This window comes from Petaurus breviceps, unplaced genomic scaffold (genome assembly GCF_028583685.1).
Source record: "Petaurus breviceps papuanus isolate PSGF00001 unplaced genomic scaffold, PetGlider_PUasm1.0 229, whole genome shotgun sequence".
Classification (NCBI taxonomy): Eukaryota; Metazoa; Chordata; class Mammalia; order Diprotodontia; family Petauridae; genus Petaurus; species Petaurus breviceps.
Window position 1 is genome coordinate 12,042,978 of NW_027185903.1, and position 14,272 is coordinate 12,057,249.

Genomic DNA, 14,272 nt, shown 5'->3' on the forward strand with positions numbered 1-14,272 from the left:
GTGTGTGTGTGTGTGTGTGTGTGTGTGTGTGTGTGTGTGTGTGTATGTGTTGTGGGCCATGATTTTTTCAGGGCTAAATTTCGTGCAACACATCAACTTTTTTCTTTAATGCTTTGGAAGTAATATTTATTCTTTCTATATTTTCACTTTTTCATTATACACCAAAAAAAAATCAGTACACAAATAGTAATTAGTGCACTATGCTTATGCTGTGAGAAATAAAGATATGGTTTTTGTTCTCAAGAATCTTACAATGGAGTTGGGTAGACAAGACATAGATGGTTATAATATTAAGTAACCCCCCCCACCCTGATAAAAGACATATCAGTAAAAGACTCATTGCTGAAGGAATTACATATACACATTAAGTGTTAAGGTTAGAGCCATGTGAGCCAAATTCCTCTGGTACAGTATCATAGAGACACCTGGGTTTTGAAGGACTTGAGTAAACCTCCAGCCTTTCTTACAGAGCATTTTATTATTTTTTCCCCATTCCCTTAGGTTCTTTATCCCAATTTTCTTGAGGCTGGGCCATCAGGGCTCACAGACCTAGCAATCCTCCTTTGACTCTGGGAATGTCTGTGAACTAAAGACCTATGGGGTTCCTTGAATCACCCTTGGGAAAACCCCAAATTAGACCTCACAAGTATACTGATGTTGCTGATTGATACCTGACAGCTGGAAATATAGAGATCCAGGACTGGGGTCACAATATCTTTTTCCACAATAGGGAGAAGTTGTCTTTTAGGAGATTGGAGAGCCACAGATCCATAAATTACCATGAGGTCAGTCTTGGTCAACACCTTCTTTCCGTACAAGATAGACTAAACATTAGGAAAGGGAAATATGAAAAAGATTACTGAGTCAATTTCTTTTTTTCTCAGTCCCTTTTATATATTAGAAACCCCCATTTCCTACTAACTATAATTCCCCCCAAAAGAATTGAGGTGATAAAAACATTATTCTCCTATTTATAGTACCTATTTAGGATTAGGTAGTTTGTATACACTCAATACCTGGTGATAATGAAAATTATACTAATTGGGATACTTGAAACCCTTTTCACCAGAGAAGCCCTGAAAGTGGGCTTCATGGTTCCTGAGAAACTTAGAAAAACACACACACATACCAATCCCATTTAGTATAAGTAATAGAGGTGAAGGAAAAAATTTGTTATTTGTCATATAATTCCATGCAACATCACTGGGAGAATACTGGTATTTGAAATGCTAGCAGGAAAAAAGGTAGTCCTCTGGACAATACACCGATAAATGGTGGGCATGAGCAGGTTACAACATGTTACCAAGCATCTTTATGAGGGGAAATTCTTAATAATATGTTTTATGATACATGTGATTGGAAAAGAGAGGAGTACTTCTCCTAGTGCAAATGAGAGAATTCAATCCAACAGATATTTATGTAAGTGCCTACAGTGAGCTAGGCAGTGGATGGGAAGCCACATTTAGATAAAAAGCAATCCCTACCCTCAAGGGTCTTATAGACTGGCAGGAAAATAAGAAGCACAGAGACATAACTAATATACCTTTAAAGAAAGTACCTTAGTGCATTAATCACCTGCAAGCCAAAATGCTGCATTGAGGCCTAAGTGAGATATTCATCACCCAACAAGGATATCAGGAGAGATGGCACAAAATATGATGGATTTGAGTTGTATTTTCTTTTCTTTTCTTTTTTTTTTAAGTAATTGGGGTTAAGTAACTTGCTCAAGGTTATACGGCCAGGTGTTTCTGGGTGGGTGCTAAGTGTCTGAGCCTGGATTTGATCCCAGGTCATCCCGACTCTGGGGCTGGTGCTCTTACTCACTGTACTACCTGGCCGCCCCTTGAGTTGTATTTTAAAGGATAAAGACGAATTTAGGAAAAGGAGAGAGGACATATAAATATCACAAAAGGAAGGTGGTATAAGCCATGAGAATAGAATGTGGAGAGTAGGACAGTTTCACTCAAGTGTAGAGTTCACAGAAAGGCCTCCGCTAGATTAAGTGGACCCTCTGTGCAGTCTGTATGGAAAGGCACAGACAAGTATAGCATAGGATGAGAAGGTATGGAGGTCTTTCATCTGCCCTGGCAGAGGGAGCTTCCACCCTGGTGAGATCATGGCTATGCCAAAACACTAACGTGCCATAATCTAAAAGTTAGAAGGAATGTTAGAAGTTTCCTATTACCCAATTCAGACTTCCTCTCTTACATTCACCAGTAGGTAGGCATCTGCTCCCCTATCTGAATACCTTCGGTGGTGGAGAATACAGTACCTCTCCCTGAGGCCCTCCATTTCATATTGGGAGCACTTGCGTTAGGAAGTTCTTCCTTGTAGTAAAACCAGAGCTGCCTCTCCGAGACCATTGATCCGTGTTAATAATAGCTGACATTTAGATGCTATTTTACATCTCACTCTATTCTCAACCCTTTGAAGATTGGCTTCAGATCCCGCCACTCCACTTAAATCGCTTTCTTTAAAGTTAATAACAATATTTTTTTTTCTTTCTAAATCCAATAGACTTTTCTCAGATGGATTATTGATCTGTGCAGGTTCTGACAATTACCATCCTTTCCTACTGCATTCTCACTTTTCTCAGGATTTTTGGGACATTGCTTTCTCCTGGTATTCCTCTTATCTATTACTTCTCAGGGTTTTTGCTTGGGGGGGCAGGTTGGTGGTGGTTTAAAATTTTTAAAATTGTTATTGGGTTTTGTTGTATTGTTTCTGTTTTGCTTGATCATCATCTATATCACATGCATTGGGATACCTCAAAGCTCTGTTCTTCATCAGTCGGCCACTCAAGTTAGTCAACAAGCATTTATTAAACACTTAACTATGTGCCTGATACCATGTTAAGTGTTTTTACAAAGAAGAGCTAAAAAAAAATGTCCCTACCTTGAAAAAACTATATTTTAATCGGCGAGGCATGTAAACAGTTAGATTAAAAAAAAACTTTTAAAAATTATTATGTTTTGTTTTTACATTACAAACATGAGACATATGTTCTTGCATGTATAAGATCTTTTCCTATTTCTTTGATCCCTTTGGAATATAGAATAGTGGTATGGTGGGGTCAAAGGTCATGCACTGCTTAGTGACAATTTGTGCCTTCAGAACAATTACAACCATTCACAGGCTCACCAACAGCGCATCAATGTGCCCATTTCTCAGCAGACCCTCAAGCATTTATTATTTTCCTTTACTATCATCTTTGCTGGTCAGATGGGTGTGAAGTGGGATTTCAAAATTGCTTTAATTTTCATTTTTCTAACTAGTAATGATTTGGAACATTTTTTAAAAATATAGATATACATAACCTGGGTTTGTTTCCTCCAGAGGGACCTGCTTTTAACCTTGGTCTGTTTATTAATTGGTAATGGCCTTTATTCCTATAAATTTGTCTCAGTCCTCCATTTACCTTAGAAATAAAAATTTGTATCAGACTTTCTATAAATATTCTCCCAGTTGTTTCCTCTTTAATCTTAATTTTAATTTAATTTTCTATAATTTTATTATTGAATTTATTTGTGAGAAATTTGTTAAAAAGTATCTATTTTCTCTTTTGTGACCTTTTCTGTCTCTTGTTTGGTCATGAACTTTTCCCTATCCATTGATACGATAGGTAATTTTCTGCCACATCTCTCTAATTTGTTCGATGTGTGACCTTTTATATTTAGATCATGTATCTGAATGGAGTTTGTCTTTATATGTGGTCTGAGGTGTTACTGTAATTCCAATTTCTTTAATGCTGCTATCTAATTTTCCCAGCAGTCTTTGCCAAATAGTAAGTTCTTATCCCAGTTACCATTTTTTAAATTTTTAAATATTAGAATACTAGATACATTTACTTCTGTATGTTATCTTTCCCTCCACACCTTCTTTTCTTCCTAATCTCCCTATTACTGTTGAGGTTAACCCCATCCTCCCAGTCACCTAGGCTCCCAACCAAGCATTTTTCATCCTCAACTCCTCACTCCTTCTTTCCTCTCTTTTCTAATCTGTTGCCAAGGCCTGTTAGGCCTGGTAATTTTCTCTTCATAAGAGCTCTCATCTACACCTGCTTCTCTCCTCTGATCCTGCCGGCCATTCTGGGGTAGGCCCTCATCACTTCAAGCCTAGACTATTATCACAGCTTACTGATTTATTTCCCCCATGCCACAAGTCTCTCTCTACTCTAGTTCATCCTCTATTCAGCTGCCAGAATGATCTTCCTGAAGCACGTCTGACCATGTCACTCTGCACCTTATTGCTTTAAGGGTGAAGCTGGGAGAGGAGAGATCTTGATCTTCCAGCTGGTTTCTGGCATCTAAAGAGATGACATAATTCCAGACAAATTCTCTCCAGGGAGATTTATTTCCCTGAAGAGAGAGAGAGAGAGACAGAGAGAGAGAGAGAGAGAGAGAGAGAGACAGACAGACAGACAGACAGACAGAGACAGAGAGAGAGACAGAGACAGAGAGAGAGACAGAGAGAGGGAGACAGAGAGACAGAGACAGAGACAGACAGACAGACAGACAGACTCTGGGAATGTAGGAATAAGCTGACACATAGAGGAGCCTGTACCTTGATCACGTCTTCAGCCCCAGTCTACTACAGCAGAGACTTTGGGGCATTTCCTTGTGGATAAGATCTGGGACTCTTTCTTGGTTGAGCTCAGATATTACACTCCCAGTGGGAGAGCTTATTCACTCAGTGTATTGTTGGGTATATTATCATTTGCATATTATCTATGATTTCTGGTTGTTGATTGGTTTGGATAAATGCATTTATTTGCTAATTCCCTGTGTTTTCTTTGTGGAACTGGCATTTGGTATCAAGTGAGTCAAGCTCTGAGTATATAGCTTGGGGCACTCCCTCTTTAATTGATGGTGATCAAGAGCTCAGTTTGAACTTAAAATTTACCTTCCCTACACTAACAATACTTGGAGGGGAGACAGACATAATTGTAGCTCAGTACTTCCTCTCTCTAAGGAGATCAGAATAACCAGCCTTTGGTACCATCCTCCTTCTTCTCCTTCTTGCAGGAAATGGATGATAAAGGTATCTCTTCAATGTCTCCCTATAATCCACATTCAGAAAGACTGACCCAAGTAAGCTATGTGGGCAACATATACACAGACCATTCATCACATTTTATATTCAGTAAGTTTGCTAAAGTTATTGCTTGTTGTGGCGGCTAGGTGGTGCAGTGAATAGAGCACCAGCACTGGAATCAGGAGGACCTGAGTTCAAATCCGGCCTCAGACACTTAACACAAAAACTAGCCATGTGACTTTGGGCAAGTCACTTAACCCCAATTGCCCTCCAAAGAGTAAAAAAATAAATAAAAAAGTTATTGCTTGTTACTTTTTAGTTGAACCTTTAGGGCTTTTTAAGTGTGCTATCATGTCATCTTAAAAAAAGCATAATTTTCCTTCATCCTTATCTATGCTTATTCCTTCACTTTCATTTCTTGCCTTATTGCTAATGCAGGCACTTCTAGTACTATGTCAGATGGGAGTGATGAAAATGGACATTGCTGTTTTAGCCCTGATTTTGTTGGGAAGGGTTTTAGTTTTATTTTCTTTCAAGCAAAAAACATTATTTCTCTCCTCCCTATTCCGTATACTCCAACTGGAAAAAAAAAAGACAAAGAAAAACTGAACCCTTGTAGCAAATATGCACAGTTAAGGAAAACATAGAGTTGGCAATGTCCGAAAATGTATGTCTCGTTCTGTTAATTGAGTGTGTCCCCTCTCTCTCAGGAGTTAGGTGGCATGCTCCCTCATTGGTCCTCTGGAATTGTGTTGGTTTTTGCATTGATCAAAGTTTTTAAACCTTTAAAAATTTTCTTTATAAAAATGTGATTATATAAAATGTTTAAGTAGTTACATCAAGATATGTCAGAGTAGATAGAGGATTATTTTATGAGGGGAGGCTCTTGCAGCTGAGGAGTCTGGGATAATCCTCCTATAGAAGGTAGCATCTGAGTGGTGCCTTGAAGAAAGTCAGGGCTGCTAGGAGGTGGAATTGAGGAGGGAGAGCATTCTTGACATGGAGTGTGGAGTGTCACATGCAAGTAATAGCTCCAGTGTAACTGGATTATAGAGTTTGTGGAGCAGAGAAAAGGCATTGTAGGCCAGGGCACTGGTGAAATTGTGGTGACTGCTTAATCTTCTATACCCCAACAGGGACTGTTGTGCGCCAAGAAACTATAGAGCTGACTTGGTATAGTTTGAGTTAAGTTTGTCCCTAGTTGGATTGATTTCGACCAAGCTGTCAATCTTTTGGACAAGAATATAAAAGTAGTTTTTAGGTCTTTGGTGGAAGAAATCTGGGTGACTGGGAAGATGGTGGAGACCTTGACATAATAGGGACATTCAGAAAAGGGGTGTATGTGTGCGCGCGCGAGTGCAGACAATGGGTTCTGTTTTTGACTAATTATTTGCTAGTTGTTTCCACATGGATATTTTGTAGGCATCTTAAACTCAACAAAGCCAAAACAAAACTCATTTTTCTTCCAATTCCACATAAGCACACTTACATTTCTACTTCCTTTTTTTCTGTCAGAGTACTATCATCTTTCCAGTCACCCAGGTTTGCAGTCTTGGAGATAGTTTCTTCTTTTCATTTTCTCTTACTGTGAATCTACTCAAATATAAGCAGGTGCCAAGCTTTGTTGACAACATCTTTCTCACATACCCTCTTCTCTCTGCTCACATATCTACTTCTTAGTCCAGGCTCTAATCACTTATATTTAGTAACCTCCTAAATAGAGTCATTACATCAAGGTTTCCCTCTCTACAATCAATCATACAGTTGCTACAATGATATTCCTGAAAATTAGATGGTATTATATTATTCTCCTGATAGAGAAACTTCAGGGCTTCCTCTAATGTCTATGGGAAAAAAATAGCATCTAATATGTAGGGCATTTAAAGACTTCTATAGTTGGATTTCAAACAGTCTTTTTAGATTGCTTTAACATCACATCTCATATACTCTATGTCCTAGCTACACTATTACTTGTCCCTGTACTTGATGCTTCATTTCCTTCTTTCCTTTATGCCTTTGTCCAAACTTTCTCCCACATCTGGATCCCCCTCTCTCCTCACCTCTGACTCTGGGAATCCTTGGCCCCTTTTCAGACTCAGCTTAAATGCTTCTGCCTAGAAGAGGGCTTTCCTGATCCTCCCCTCCTCCTTCTTGGTTAGTGTTCTCCCCACTTCCACATAACCTTATATTTAATTTTCAGATAGTTCACTTCTATCTGTGTACCTGTTGTACCCCTCTCTTCTACTGCTGACCAAACAGAATTTAACAAGTTCCTCGAGAATGGGAACAGTTTCATTTCCCCAGTGCCCAATAAGATGCCTTGTACAAAGTAAGTACTTATTAAATGCTTGTGAAATTGAATCTTCAAAATAAACCTGTGAGGTAACAGGGATTATGTTCATACTAATGATGATGAAGCTGAAGTTCAGAAAGTTAAGATAACTGTTGTTAGAGGTGGGATTTAAATTCAGATCTTTTCCTGATCCTTAGTTAAATTTAGCTGTTAGATAGAGTTAGCTCAAACTATACCAGGTCTACTCTATAGCTTCTTGGCTCCCAACAGCCCATATTGGTGATACAGAAGATTAACCAAAGCTTCTGCAGTTCCACCAATGCCCTGAACTCCAACACCTTTGTTCTACTCACAGTCATAAGCCTCATTCAGGCTCTCATCACTTCTCCCCTGGACTGCTGAGCGAGCCTCCTAATTGGTCTCCCCACTTTAAGTCTCTCTTCTCTTCAATCCTTCTTCTGTTCAGCTGCCATAGGAGTTTTTATTACATCATCCTGATTTTTTTCTGCTTTATGGTTCTTTTTCATATAACCATTCTTTAGGAATTTGAAGACAGCTCTGGTTTCCCATTTTAGTCTTCGCTTATAAAGGATAAACATCTTCAGCTCTTAGAAAATCGTAGTATTTCATGCATAGATCTGGAAATCACTATTTGAGGCCATTTAGTCTAATTGTTTCCTTTTGCAAGTGAGGGAATTTGAAGTCCAGGGATCTTTGGTGTCATGGCCAAAACAAAGAGGAAGTCTGATACAATCTCATCCTTGTCTCCTTCCCTACTGAAATTCGGTGGCCAGAAATGAATATGATACTAAAGAGATGCATACTGGCCAATGTAGAATACAGTGGGGAATATTTCCTTCCTTACATTAGACTTATATTTACATAGCCTAAGATTGTATTAATTTCACTGATTTCCATTAGTTCACAGTCAACTCAAATCCATAAGTTCTTTTTTTACAGAAACTCTTATCTAGCCAACTCTGCTGTTCTGTACACACACTTTGGATTTTTGAAGTGCAGCACTTAAGATTTCTACCTCAGCTTTGGCCCATTTTTCCAACTTCCTGAGGTGTTTTGGGATACCTATTCTGTCATTCGATGAATTAAGTCTCTTTTCCCAGCTTCACATTATCCACAAATCCCAAATGTATATTACTTATGCCCTCTTGCAAGGCATAGGTAAACAAAAAAAGAAAAGCTAAATGCCATAGGATAAAGGACAAAAGTCTTATAATAAGCCCCAAAAAGCTTCTGTCTAGGTCAGAGATTCTTAGCTGTTTTTTTTTTTGCATCATGGATACCTTTGACAGTAAGTTGAAGCCTATGGACCCAATTCTCAGAATAATTTTAAATGCTTAAAAATAAAATACATAGAATTACTGAGGAAACCAATTTTATTGAAATATAATTATCAGAATAATTTTTTAAAATTAAAAGCCACAAGTTCACAGGTCCCAGGTTCTAGGTGACAGTGACCACAAGTGTATGAGAGGCTAACAAAAATGCATAGCTTCATATTTTCCATTCTTATTTCCAAAATAAGCTGTTTTTGTCTGTCTCTGACATGATATAAGGACTTAGTTGTTAGCCTAAGGAAGCAGTTATGGTTTATTCCTGACATTACAAAGTAGTCTAAGGGAAAATTGTGTCTTTTACCTTACAGCGACTTGAGAAGGACTTCCGATCCTCTTGGAATTCTTTTAGAACCTTTAAAACAATATCCATATGATTCTTGGCACAATATCCCAGAATAGAAACAGTTCCCTAGGAAATGAGAATCATAGAATATTTATTTTAACCGAATGGACACCAGATTTTATAGTTGGGGGGGGGGCTACTGGTTTTCTTCTTACACTTGATAAGTTGTTTTGCACTCACCTCTGAATTCCTCTGGACCCTGCTGACTCATCTTCATCCTGACCATTTTCTGCCCTGTTCTTGCCATCCCACTCTCTAAATTGGCATTCTAAAGACCATGCCAGAAGGATATTCAGCTCTGAACTCCCTGAGGCTCTCTCTGGAGCCTTGTATTTACTCTGACCCTTTTCTTTCCTGGTTGTTTCCAAAAATACGATCAGGTCAACATTACCATGGCCTCTGGAGAGGCCCTGTTAATGGACTGCCCTGTCATTCTGCTCACCTTTTCCTGGCCATCACTTGCCTATCAATGTCCTCTCTATGAGAATTCACATTCTTTCAACCATGATTCTAGAGGATTGGTGATAAAGCATCCCAACCAGCTCTTTACAGAGAAGGAATGGACTCAGGAAGCAGAATAAGACAGAGATGCTCAGACACAGCTGACAGGAAAATGTACTTTGTTTGCCTATGTTTGATTTGAGTGTTTTGTTGTTTTCTATTGGGAGATGGAGTAGGTGGAAGGGAAAGGAAGAATAGGAATAGTTCTGTAAAAAAGAGGAAGGGAAAGAAAAAGAAAGAAAACAGCATCATTGAGGCATATATATATTTAAAGCAGAGATAAGAAGGAAGGCCAGAAAGAAGCAGAGACAAGCAGGGCAGCTTTGAAAGCTTTTATATACTTAAACAGAAAAGCAAACTGTACATACTAGAAATCTGCATTTTCATGTACAACTAACTCATACCATTCTATTATGTTTATGGAAATGCTTATTTGATGTTTAAGTTCAGGGTAAAAAAAAAAAGAAATTAAAAGTCATTAGTATAAAAATGAGTGCAAGCTCCTTGAGAGCAGAGACCATTTTACTTTACAATTTTAACAAGCTTAATGATCTGGCTTCCCATCTAAGCAGATTAGCAGCAGCAAATTAGGTGGGGTTCTGCTATAGACAGGTGCATTTGACAACAGTAAATAGTAAGAGCTGGCATTCTATTAGTAAAAGAGGAAGCAGGAAAAAATATCTATGACAAAGCAGATACAACTCAAAAAGCATAACACCTGAGGGGGTGGGGGTGGGGTGCATTTCATGAGGAAGAAAAAGAGTTCTCCAAACTTTGCCAGTCCTTGAAGGCATCAGTATATTACAATAAAGGATAATAATTCTTTTCATAAGGATTGATCGATCAATATGCTGCTGATCATAACACCCTATGAAGGCAGAAAGATGTCCAATATCTTTTTAGAATGTTTTCCATGAAAAATGTTGTACAAAGTGGTTATGCTTCAGTTTTCTAGAAAATTCCCAAATGTACAATAGCTGTAGGCATGAGATTTTATTGTCATTTCAGTGGGAGGTTTGAAGGGTATGACTCAAACCCACAAAAATAAGGGGTATGTGTGTGTGTGTGTAGGAGACAGAAGGTTCCTTTACCTCTCTCTGGTCCCCCAGCTGGCTGGCATTGACTAAGGTGTCCTTCAGCTGGGCAGTTACAAAGTTCACATCCTGGCAGCATGATAAAGTGGTTCCCAGAGCTTTCCAAAGGAATTTCTTGGGGGGAGGGAAAGGAAAGACAAACATCAGGAAGATAAATGTTTCTGCTCCTTTTAACTGTTCTGTTCTCCTTATGCTGTTACTTTGTTTTTAGCTCTGTAAACCACATCATTGTATTTTTGGAAAAAGGTGGGGGATATACATGAAATAATAATCATTTTTGAGGATGAAATCGTTTGTCAGAAGAAAAGTGAAGAGCAGGAATTATTGTTTGAAGAGAAGACTGGCTTAACTTAAATGTTTGACGATAGGATCATTTTAAGCAGAATTTTTACCAGCTGTTCTTCATCTTTACTGAGGACAAGTAAAAATAGGAATATGAGCCTAATTTGGGACAGGAGAGATTTTGGTTACTTTAGCCTTGATGATCATAACTGACTATAGACAGCTCCACATGCATCTCTGCCCCAGGAAGTAGAATAAGGCAGCTGGAAATGTCAGGAGGTGGTGGTACCTAGCAAGTGCCACATGGCAAGCACCTGTCTGTTTTCCAAACCATTTCTCTCTTTATAATGACAGACATTGGTGAGGGAAAAGTGCATAGCAAAGGAACAATTGAGGGTGTAGCAACTGCAGGTCTGGAGTTAGTTTCCATCTGCCCCACTTGCCCCCTTCCTAGCTTTGTCCCAGCAGTTTCTGCAAGTTTCTGGAGGGAGACAAGTCAAGTTTTCCTTTTCTCTTCTACCAGAAGCCATGAAGAATTCAGAGTTAAGGCATAAGAAATCAAAGAAAGATTTGTCCTTTGTTAACAAGGTCTTGTCATAGGTTAAAAAGTTATTTTCCTGATGGGGTGAGAGATACAGAAGAACTTCATAGGATCATAGATTTAGAAATGAAAGGGGACCTAGAGATCAATCCCCTTATTTTACAAGTAAGGAAACTGAGGCACAGGCAATGAGTGTGCAAATGACTTGCTCATCATTAAATAGCTAGTAAGTGTCTAAAGCAAGGCTTGATACCCAGCTCTCCCTGACTCTAAGTCCAGTGCCATATCCATTGCATCATGTTGCCTCTCAGATACCTTAGTGGAAGATGGTTCATCATAACAATACTTATGGAGTTTAGGAAATATTCTTTGATTGAATTTTTCAGTAATATAATGGATACAGAAGCTAAGCTAGTTCAGGCACAGGTGTCTTTAGATAACCAGAGCTCAACTTGCTGGCTTCTTGCTTTTTTCCTAGGTCCAAGAGTGTATGGATTTACTTCAGTTCTATTGGAAAATAATCCTTGTTAAGAGCTGACTCATTTAATCTGAGAATGAGGCATCTTAAACTAGAATGACAAAGAACAGAAGTTATCATCAAGAAGAGTTTTATTTTCTGTTTTGACAGCAGATAACCACAAGTAATAATTTTACATTCCAAATAAAATGCTGGTGGGGTTGCTAGGTGGTACAATGAATTGGCACTGAAGTCAGGAGTATCTCAGTTCAAATCTGTCCTCAGATAAGTAACACAAAAAACTAGCTGTGTGACCTTGGGCAAGTCACTTAACCCTAATTGCCCTACCTTCCTCCCTCCAAAAAGAAAAGAGCAAATAAAATGCTGGGTCGCATTGTGATTAGTACTTTTCTAGAATACTAGCTTGCTAACACCAGGAACTAATTTGGGAATTTTAGCTGAGAACTGACCTTCTCAAGTGAGGTGTTGCAATAGGCCCCCATCTGTTGGATGAATTCATGGGTCAGTTGAATACTCCAACTTTTGTCATTGATCTTCCATAATGATTCCCTTAGAATCTGTTAAAGGAAGCCAAAGTTGTAAACGAGGCAAAGTTTATTGCCATGGGCTATTTTCATTTCTCTGGTACCTTTGGTTTTAAAAATCACAAATATAAGAAATGAGAGATAATAAATAATCCTAGTGAAATAAACTGTCACTTTGGAACTCTTTTCTGCTCATTTCCCAGACTTTTCCCTAAATTTGTTTTCACATAGAGAGTACAAAAATGAAAAGAAGACCTCATCTTGAGTGTGCTTCTGTTGGGACAGATCAGCAAATGGATTAGAAAAAATATCTAACTTAATTTAAAAATCAAGTTGAATTTTTTCAAAGTTGGAAATAAGTTTGGGAAAATGCATTTCTTGAGATTAGGTTTTTTTTTAACATAAAAGGAAGAAAAAGTTTTGAATCATAATAGTACTAGCAAACATTTATATAGTGCTCCAGGGTTTGCTAAGTACTTTATATAAATAACTTTATTCACCAATCAGAGTCCTTATTAGATATCTTTAAAAATATATGCACACATGCATTTATACATATTTGTTAAATATTTCCCAATTACTTGTAATTTTTTTCATTCATTTTTTTAAAATCTGAGTTCCAAATACTCTCCCCTTCTGCTCCTCCCCCATCCCTCGAAAAGGCAAGGAATATGCTATTGACTATACATGTGAAGTCATGTAGAACCTATTTTCATATTAGCCATGTTGCAAAAGAAAGGACACACACACACATAAGACCTGAAGAAAAATAAAGTAAAAAAAGTCCTCATTATTCATCTAATAATAACTGTCCTGTTCTGTTTACCATCTTTGTGACTTCCTGGACCATAGCAACTTCCCTTGGCCACTACTCTCCTATGTGTGTCTTCTCCCCCATTAAAGTGCTGCTTCTAATGTCCTAGCTTTGCATCTTTATTCCCAATACTGAGCACAGTACTTGACACATAGTAAGTGATTAATACATGCTTCAGTTCAATGATCCATGCATTTGCCATGAACCATCTAGGTGCTAGGATATAAAAAGGCAAAAACAAAACAATCCTTACCCTCAAAGGAACTTACCTCTTGTCACATATAGGGACAAGAAAAACTCATTTGTATTTTCCAAAATCTATGATTCTCCCTTTTAAAAGAATTCAATCTAAACTCAAAAAAGGGAACCTGTTATAAAATGAAAGGTAGTGGGGCTGTTTCTAGATTAAAATTCTCCACTCTATGCATCTTCCAAGTAGGGAAATGGAAGGATAGTCTATGGAGATTGTTCATGAATAGCTTAGGATGATAACTTGCTGAGGAAGCTATTTGTAATAGTTAAGAAAAAGGAAAGTTATTTACTATGAAGATTAAAAAAGAAAATGTCTGGCAAAGATGCTCCCTTTATGGTAGAATATCTATATCTAGAGAAAGCAAGGTAGGAATTTTGCTTAAAGGAAGAAATGGATTGGAAATGAAGGACACATTAACTGAACAGATCATATATTTGGTCATGAAGGCTACAGAGCCATTTTCAGATGCCACAGGATGAGGAGGAGAAGGTTAGAGGTAAGAATCCTCTCTTGACCTGCCATAGAATCATCAGATCTCTTTTAGATACAACATCCTCCTGCTGTCAGCAATCAAGCATACCCTCATGATTTGGATGTCATTCTTGGTTTATTGTATTTCTCTAAAACACTATTTGAGGATTGTGATTGAGAGAGGAAGATTCTATGTGAGGAGTTTGGATTTGTGATTCTCTTTGATTTTCATTCCCTATTTTACACACACACACACACACACACACACACACACACACACACACACACA

General features: G+C 38.1%; 1 protein-coding gene across 1 annotated transcript in view; it reads right to left on the minus strand.

Annotated features, from left to right (window-relative positions):
- Positions 1–14,272, minus strand: part of MROH2B (maestro heat like repeat family member 2B) — a 124,278-nt gene that overhangs the window by 33,793 nt on the left and 76,213 nt on the right. The window contains exons 19-22 of the mRNA XM_069096536.1: positions 12,371–12,478; positions 10,618–10,734; positions 8,984–9,091; positions 672–824 (exon numbers count right to left, since the gene is read on the minus strand). Of these exons, the coding sequence (XP_068952637.1) occupies positions 672–824; positions 8,984–9,091; positions 10,618–10,734; positions 12,371–12,478 (486 nt within the window). The remainder of the gene's footprint in view (positions 1–671; positions 825–8,983; positions 9,092–10,617; positions 10,735–12,370; positions 12,479–14,272) is intronic.